Raw genomic sequence first — 9,506 nt, 5'->3', positions numbered from 1 at the left:
AATCGACTATGTTTGGTCAATTTTTTATGATTACGTATTATTTTATGATTACCCTTTGAGGTTTGTTCGTGTCGCATGCTCCAAGAGCATTTGGATCACTTTTATCACCAATCACAGCATTAGTTCGAACGTATTGGCGCTCGTTGGAGTGAGAAGGAGTATGTGTTGAAACATACAATGCAAACAAATCTCTTGTCTTTCTACCATGGACCGTAAAAACACATACAAAGCTGCGTTCGAAAATTCTACCCGTCGAGTAGATAATAATTTTGAGTGACCAATCGGGATGAAGAAATTTTGATTTCTTAAGATTTCTTCGTCCTGATTGGTCACTCAAAGTTACTCTACGCGACAAGTAGAATTTTCGAACACAGCCCAAAGGAAGGGAGAAGGGACTCGAGAAGTTCAAGTTTTGTTTGACGTTTGACGTATATTTGTATATCATAAGAATATATTTTTAAATAAATAAAAATGGTGAACATGGAGATTGTAGGAGCATCTATAAAATGCAGCTTTGATACGCCAATCTCTGTGCGAAAGTTGAAACAGAGAGTCGAAGAAGCAACGGTAAGTGATATTGAGACATAACCTTAAATTACTTTTACCATTTACGATCATATAACCATCTGCGGAGGAAATCGAAAACGTCTGGAGATTGCCTCCTAGACCTGAAGACAATCCACAAAAATATATTCAATAAACGTCTTTCTTCTCAAAGTAGTTGGATTCGAGCAGTTGAAACTTCTAGTTATGATCCGCAATATTTTGACGATATTTATTACCCCAGATAACCAAGTGTGTTACAAAATCACGCAATCTGCTATTGCGTACGATGCTAGCAGTTTGCTGTAATTTCTTCAACAATTTCGAGTACACCTAATTCTACTTCTTTTATAACAATAATATAAGCACTGTGATATAGAAAATAAAGTCTAATATAATTGTAATATAGGCTGTTTTCCTTTTAGACAACACAGTCGACACTTAACACAAAGCGACACACTTCGCTTTTCGTTTACAAACTCACTTTTCGACTCTACTCAGGAAGAGAGTCAGACTATGTTCAAGTGTGTTAACTTGTGTTGATTTGTGTCTTCTAAAAGGAAAACAGCCATAATTGATGTGTTTAGAGCAAACAATGGATCTTACGTGAGAAGTTCAAAATTCTTATGGAACCATACAATTATAAACTTTGTTTTGAAAACACTAGGTGATATTGGATGGATATCCAGTTCAAAGTTGAAAAGCAAATGTAAAACTATGATCAATGCTTTTAATGCAAGAAACAAGACGCATAATGTTCAGTTCTATGTGACGTTTTCAACTTTCAATATAAAACGAAATCAATAATTGAATAAATATAGCAAATTTTTTCCAGACATAATAGCTATAAGAATAAAGTTAAACTTTGATTAATATTTTTTGAACCTATTTAATAAAAAAATAAACATTCTCTGGATTTCTTTGATTCTTGTAGGAATTTAATATTTACCATCCATACAGCATCAATTGTGAAAAGTTTTCAGGAAGATTTCTATCTTTCACAATTTTATGTAATAACAATTCTGGAAAGATTCTATAAAATATTATATGACATATTGCAACAGACACATTTTTGAAATCTATCATGTCATAAATTTCGAGAAATTGATCAAAAAATTATTTTTAATAATTATTTTAGAACAATTTTGATGTTTTATTTGATGTCATGATAACTTTTTTTTAAAAGTGAAGAAAATATTATTTAAAGTTTAAAACAGCAATTTTTTTATTTTTTATTTATAAAATTTTACTGTTAACAAGTTACTGTTAACCAAAATCTTTTTGAAATAATGAATATAGTAATGTTTATAAATTTCCTTGGCAAAAATTATTGAGCCCTAAAAATTGCTTTTGACCAGTCCAATGCCGTTCTATGTAATAAGTAAAAAAAAAAGACTTTGATTTTGAGAACTCTCTAGATTTGTTAAATCTTGTAAAAATTTTATATTTATTATCTATTTATATTTCTCGTTTTCTATTTGATTTTTGCGCCAGAATTTTTAAAAATAAACGTATGTTTCCCACAAAAATTAATTAATAAAAATAATTATTTGATTTTTGTGGAACATCCATCAATTTATAATAATCACATTAGTTTCAAACTTTACATGCGAAATATAATTCATATATTGTTTTCCAGTTTTTATACATGAAATGTTTATTGTAAAGTATGCTTACATTAGTTGATAAATTATAAAACTATTAATGTTTTATAATAGAAAACCAAAATTTGAATAGGTAATTTTTGTGATAAGTGCCTCACATAAGAAAATCTAGTATTTAGCTCATTTGTAAAATGATCTATTAAAAATACACAACAGCTTTATCATATAAATAAAACATTTTTGTGAAATGTTTTAACAATATGACAAATTTCCAAGATCGCACTCAAACTTTTAGATATGTTTTTAATGCTTGATTAATGCCTTTAGAGTAATGATTCTTTATTTGTTTTTATTGTGAAATGCCTGTACTTTTATTAAAGTCTAAAATGAGAGATTTATCAATTATAATATTAATAAATAAATATCATGGTCTAATTCTTGTTTTCAGGGGCTTCTACGGAATCAATATTACATCCTGTACAATGGTCGACTTATACAGGAAGATAGTATCTGCTCGAATGGCCATGCAACTGTGGTCCCAAGACTATTGGGCGGTAAAGGTGGTTTCGGATCCATGTTACGTGCAATAGGCGCGCAGATTGAGAAGACCACAAATCGTGAAGCATGCAGAGATCTCAGCGGTCGCAGATTACGTGATATAAATGAGGAAAAAAGGCTGAAAGCTTGGATTGAGAAACGGGTCAAGAGGGACAAGGAGGCGGTGGAACGCAAGCAAAAGAAATTGGAAAAACTGTGCGCTGAACCGAGGCACGAGTTCAAAGATCAGCGTTATGATCAGGAGCGTGCAGAGTTGACTGAGAGAGTTGGAGACGCTGTAGACGAAGGATTCAAGATTGCTGGTACATCGGGTATCAAAAGGAAACACGAGGAAAACAGTAAAACCAGTAAACGCAAGACTATGTTGGATTTGGAGATTGACTCCGATGAATTTGAGGATTCTGACGATAGTGATGAGGATGAGGCCCTGCCTATGGAAAAACCTAAGGCAAAAGAACAAGCGTCGATTGAAAGCGGACATTCCAATGACGATACCGAAAATATCGATGAACGTGTCAAGCGAGTAAAAAGCGAAAATTCTGAATCGTTGATTGATAATCAGATAAACAATAAAGTGTCGAATGATGACTCATTAAATACAAAATGTATCAAAGCCTGAACGTAAATGTGTATAAAAAGTACAATGAAAAATTATATTTATGCCGCCTTTAAAGTTGGATTAATTGCTTTATATTCGATTTATGTAATAATTGCTTTACATTTTAGAGAAATGTAGCTTTAATTTTAAACACATTATGTCATTTATTAATAATTGTATATGGAGTAAAAAATTTAACGATGTAAATTGCTTGAAATAATTTTTTTGTAATATATTCCTTAATGTGATGCAATAAATTATATGTTTAATTCAAATAATGCTTGAATTTTTTCAAAGAATTTTCTGATTCAAACAACGGTTCTCATTAAATTCCAAGCTTTCAATTCTACCGTTCAATTCAATGGTAAAAAAGTAATATATAGTTTTATAGCATGTAACAGAATTTTTATGTAAAAGTAATTGATATAAATGATATAAATATGTGTAATTTTTTTACTTAAGAATCGATTTTACATCAATTTCAGGAATGTATGTTAAAGTTAACATGTATAAATCATGGATTAGATTAGATTTCACTTACTACTATCTAGTTTTTCCTGGGATCTCTAGTAAAGGATAGGGCAATGTTTAAACAAGCTGCAGACTGGTTGCTGCTATTTGAGGGTAACTTCCATGCTTAATATGTAAACATAATACTAAGAATATTAAATTTAGTACATAAATAAAAGAATATCAGTAATATTGAAATCAGTTGTTATTTTTTAATATATTATAAGGTTATTTTAAAATGTTTAAGGTTAAACATTTAAATAAATATCTCTTATATTTGAATGCAATTTGAAACATCGCGCGGCGGTTGATTAATCCTAGCTTTCCACACACATTTTTTGTTACCTTCCTGCACCTATGGATTTGTGAAACCTTGTAAGTGACACCATAACCAGTATACTTGTTTTGTGTCAGCACTTTTGATCTTCGCGTGGAAATCCATTGACTATCCGTCATAAAATTTAGGACCAAATAAGAGTGTTTTATAAGGGTACTGATACAATACACAAATTATGCTGTTTTTCTCTTAACTTTCTTTTGAATAATTAAAAAAACCACTTTAAATTTATGCTTTTATTATTGCATTGATTTATACTGCACTTTACAAATTTTTGCTTCACAGATGCTTATAAATATACTTAAATTATCAATGTACGTATGTATTGTACATACACACGTTCCTACATCTCATTGCACCGACTTTTGGGAAGCAGGCATTACGGGCATACTGCTATGCTAACACGCTCTATCTCTGAACAGAAAGGATATTTTTTAGCTCATAATATGAAATCGATACTTTAGAGTGTGATAAAAATAAATGAAATCCGAATCGAAAAAATTTTATTCTCAAGTAATTGCAATTTTTTGGGAAAAGTATGTTGCAAAAATTTGCAAAAAATGAGTACTTTGAGTAAAAATAATCTTGAATTTTTAAATTTTAACTTAAAGCAAAAAAATACAGTGGGGGGTCTTTAGTTAATCCTTTGGATTAACAAAAAGAAAAAAATAGTTCAATATTAATTGTTCCAAAAAGTTTTTAATTATTTAGAGTATCAAAAAACATATTTAAAAAATCGGCAAATCATGATTTTATACTAAGAATATTACAATGCATATAATAATGCATATACATTATATTAAATTAACTTTTTTATATTCCACAATTTCATATGCTTACTTTTATACTATTTGGAATCCAGTAAATGTATATTTAATAAAAATAAAGGAATATCCAGATAACGCCGAAAACTTACAAGATGATTGGATTAAAAATAATTGGATCTTTCGGATTCAATTAATCATCTTCAATCGCTACTTAATTGTTCAGTGAGTAGTCACGCATCTAGATGCACTCAATGTCAAAATTCTAGTTAATGAGTAATCTTTATCTTTATAAAAGAGATTGATTTTTAAGATACTGACTATTCGACTATAAATTAATAGCCTTAATTTTCAGACAGAGTGATTCGGTACAGAGTATTTATTCCACGCATATTTATCGTATATTTATTTAGCAAATTATAAAAGATTGTCTTTACATACTGTTAATAATTATTTTTGCTTTTAATTTTACTTTGTGACGTCATACTTACCCAGATAGAAATGCATGCAGAGGATCATTTTATCACATTATTATCTTCAAATATCATTGGTCGAGATACGATATATGTTTTGTAATAATAAATAACATTGTAATAAATCACATCCTAAGTATATACAATTTTATATATATATAAGGAAAAGTGAGCCCAGATATTTGTTACTTTGCTGATTCATAATAATTACAAACTGATCGACTGTAATTATTATCTACTTATTTGCAAATTTGATGAGGAAATAACATTATAAATTAAGGGGTCTATGCAGTCAAAGAAATTGATTTTTATTGCATTTTGTAAAAACATTATCCTTCTGAATAAAAATGTCGCTTGGTAGACGTCGAAATTCGCAAAATTACTGGTTTGGCAACTGAAAAGGTTGAGCGGCGCATTTAATTTCACCCATCTGCAGGTAGTCCAGTATAATATCAGCCGTTACAAGCAAGTACAAAAGAGACTGTCGACATTTTTTTCTACTCTATAACTGCTTGCACAAACGGGTTTTCTCATCGGTTTTCTTATGTTATATCTATATACTAATACAATAAAATTGTGTTGTGCACGGTAATAAAACTATTTGAGTTTTAGTAAAACTATTTGAAATATTTCAAAACTTTTTAAATGTTTTTTTGAAAATTTTTCTCTTACTTTTGCTCTGATTGTGGACAGAATCCAGATTAATTTGAAAAATTCCAAAATGTATAAAATATGTCATTTTCCACCATTTTTGCAATTGACTCACAAAAAATATTTATTTTTAAGCGATTTGACTGTTTATAAGTTCGCTAAAATCACATTTATTACATGTGTTGATAAAACTAATAAAATGATATTTGTGCAAAAGTTTATTTAGATTTACTTATTCATGTAAAAGTTATTTACTTAAATTTGCATCAAAATTATGGTCTTATACGCTGCATATAAAATTTTGTTTACGAAGTTCAATAGAATTAAATAAGAAAAAATCTATATAATCCTATCCTATTTTTTAATCATAAATAACAGATGTTATCGTTTGTTATATGTTATTTAGTGTATATCGAGTAATCATCTTTAATTAAGGTATTTCTGAGTTTTATTGAAATTAATATTATTTTATGTATGATGTACCTAACCTATTTGATAATACTTTAATTTTAAAAATTTTGTTTTGTTTACATGTAAATTATTTTTATATTTCTTACATACGCACATGTATATAAAGCAAATTGTAATTTTCAAATTGCATTAGATAACTTGACAAAGTTGTATAAAAAATGCACATTTGGAATATTATTTAATTGTTTAATTAAGATATTCTTAAGAAGATAAGATAAAAATAGATAACTTCTTTATTGCAGCTCAAATGTAAGTCGAATTAAAACAATAACTTTATTATTAAACATCGATGCAGTTTAAATCTTTTTCCATCATTTTTTATCAGGTTCTTTTAAACAAGGATCATAAGTCAAATTATCTGTCGTTTTGTCCTTAGCAGCCAAAATTCAGACATTCTCATAATTTGTCATTGATTAGAAGAAAAACGTATAAATCTAAGTAGTTTATAGTTATAAAAGTTCTATAGTTGTAAAAATTCGACAACTTTTAGCTGGTATTCGATAGTCAATAAAATTTTCTTAAATACAGAAAATATATAATATATATCGCGACAACAAAGAACAGATCCTATATATAAACAATAGAATAGAAGAGCCTGCATTTCCAGCTTTCTTTTGTTTCCATCTTTTTATATACTGTATTGAATCGACTTAAACTTTTGGAAATGACTGTACTTTGTCGAAAGATGTCGAGAATCGTCTATTAACGGTACGCAGCATTGTATGACGTCACGACCGCGCTGCCTGCGTTACTCATTTTCTACGCCGCAATGCGTTTTCCCTGCTGCATTGATTTTTACTTTATAGGCGGAAATTCACGCCTGACTTGATCTTAAAATATATTTTCTGTTCCAAATAAACAAATCGTATCGCCAATATGCAGAAAATCTGCGACATTGAATATATTTCTCGATGCAAATGTGGGACTACTTTGTGGGCTAGCGCGTAAGGTTACATTTAGTAGCGACCGTTCGGCGGGGCTCGGGTACATAAGGTCCCCACTCCGTGCGTCATTCGACCATTCCGTGATTCCTCTCTGAACGGCGTGATCGAATCTTACTCGCTTGTACGCGCTCCAGGCCAACGGTTGCTGACGAGCGATCGACTAGACGCGAGTTGGATACAGGTTGGTGTATTCAATAATTAATCCATACTTAGTTATACGATGGGGCAAATGGCTAGAATAGTTCCTACTTACGAGGCGCATGTGACGCAACTATCGGCGATAATAAGAGACGTCGATCGACCGCGGGAGATTGAGGTGGGCAAGCCAAGCCATACGGAACAACTGAACAGTTGGATCACCAACGTGCGTCAGAAGAAGCTCAAGTGTCACAGGAGCCCGAAACGCGACTTCCGCGTGGAAGCCGTGCTGACTCACACCTTGAATAAGGCGGAGTACGAGCTGCGGGCTAAACAGCTGTCTAGGATAACGCGCTGGCGACGGTTGAGAAAGCATCTCCTCAAGGGCGTGGAGTACGGCAGCTGTGGCATGTACAATGCAGCTGAACGAGAAAATGAGAGATGCGACCAGCATCATGACTCAAGAAACAACAATTTCTGGCAAGGAAACTTGTGCGAGGACCTCAGCAGCATGGTTGATTTTCTTCAGCAGCTTAGTGAAATTAAATCGCATGTGCAGCGGTGACTAAGCTTGAAGAAGCCTCGTTTTCTCAGGTGATCACTGAAGCGTCGATCGATGAAGATCTGCAACAGTAAAGAGTTTTCGAAAATATCTTCAAACGTGTCCAAGTTTATTCAAACGATGGGAGGAGTCGTATCAGCGAATACTTCTTGTTACATTAATTCTCGATAACGCACTTTATCAACTGCAGCGCGCTAGAAAATGAACTTGATAATGTTCATACGACATTACGTCATTCATGGATGATACCTCGATGGCTTCTACTTATTTCTTCTCTGTCAGCTCGGATAGAGTGAGAAATGTTTGGCGCGCGAACTAAAACTCGAGTAAATCTCGAGTGAATTCTGGGTCGTCTATTTCAATATCCGCAACCTCGACGCATCTGGAAGATTGGCCAAATAGTCCTCAGCAACCTTGCGGCAATCTTTGCAGTCTTATTGTTACTTTGGTATATATTTGGTATTTTTTACTTACAGTCTCACCGTTTGAGATGGCACGGATGCGGGTGGAAAGAAAGGGATAGAAAGAGAAAAAGAGAAAGTTGCTGTAATGCAGGTGCAAGTGATCCTTGGAATTTCATACATGCGCACGCACACACGCACATCGGCGCTCCTACCTATCGTCGAGTTGGTTTGTAAACTGTATCGAAACCAAAGTACTTTCATTATTTAGTTAACTTGTCAATGTAATATATCTAACATTATGTATACTTAAAGCAAAATATTCACAGAAAACAGAAAGAAGGACAGGTTTTTATATTGTTTAAAGAAATATTTTCAAGTTCCTTAAGTTTGTAAAATCATAGATATATTTTAATACTGCCTTGCATTGTGATAATAGTTCTATTAGTGTATAGCATTTAACTTTCCTTGATCTTTAACAGTATAACAAATAATTTGAAAAATAATAAAATTCATTTTCAGAAAGATAAGACTTATTTATCAAATTATGAATTGATTCCAAAATTTTATGTATCAAGTTTAACCCATCAAGGCTTTAACATAGATGGATTTCTCTGTTGTTTATTTCCAAGATTTTTTTTTATGCTGTTTAGGATCAAGATAACAAAGATAAAAGATCTCCATTATTGTACAGCCGAAAGATATTTGTGATACTTTTAATTTATATTTAACATTTGTAACAAAACTGTGATACAGATTAGATGAAGCAGATGAAGGAGAAAGTATGAGATTATGTAAGATGAATAAATGCATTTTGCAAATAATGTAAAACAATTCCTTTTCTTAATTTCTCTATTCACCAACTTATTAATGTGTCAATCCTTTTCAGTCTGGCACATAGACATCCATAGAAAATTCACCTTATCGCGAACAAAGGGTCTACCAGCATGGA

General features: G+C 31.5%; 2 protein-coding genes across 2 annotated transcripts; both read left to right on the top strand.

The window, feature by feature from the left end:
* The first annotated feature begins 301 nt into the window (after positions 1–301).
* Positions 302–4,011, top strand: LOC105201352 (replication stress response regulator SDE2). The gene is made up of 2 exons (XM_011169338.3): positions 302–567; positions 2,596–4,011. The coding sequence occupies exons 1-2, from the start codon at positions 472–474 to the stop codon at positions 3,322–3,324; spliced, it is 825 nt and encodes a 274-aa protein (XP_011167640.1). The 5' UTR covers positions 302–471; the 3' UTR covers positions 3,325–4,011.
* Positions 4,012–7,640: 3,629 nt separating this feature from the next.
* LOC105201351 lies at positions 7,641–8,587 on the top strand. Its single transcript, XM_011169337.3, has one exon. It carries the CDS (start codon positions 7,674–7,676, stop codon positions 8,154–8,156), a length of 483 nt encoding a protein of 160 aa, XP_011167639.1. The 5' UTR covers positions 7,641–7,673; the 3' UTR covers positions 8,157–8,587.
* The last annotated feature ends 919 nt before the right edge of the window (positions 8,588–9,506 follow it).

This window comes from Solenopsis invicta, chromosome 13 (assembly GCF_016802725.1).
Source record: "Solenopsis invicta isolate M01_SB chromosome 13, UNIL_Sinv_3.0, whole genome shotgun sequence".
Taxonomy (NCBI): domain Eukaryota; kingdom Metazoa; phylum Arthropoda; class Insecta; order Hymenoptera; family Formicidae; genus Solenopsis; species Solenopsis invicta.
Note: the sequence above shows the minus strand (reverse complement) of the source record. Positions and strands in the feature narration are given on the sequence as shown.

Coding starts and splice junctions, on each gene's coding strand:
- LOC105201352 (XM_011169338.3), top strand. CDS start 472: ATGGTGAACATGGAGATTGTAGGAGCATCTATAAAATGCAGCTTTGAT. Junction 568..2,595: donor AGAGAGTCGAAGAAGCAACG/GTAAGTGATATT, acceptor TCTTGTTTTCAG/GGGCTTCTACGGAATCAATA.
- LOC105201351 (XM_011169337.3), top strand. CDS start 7,674: ATGGGGCAAATGGCTAGAATAGTTCCTACTTACGAGGCGCATGTGACG.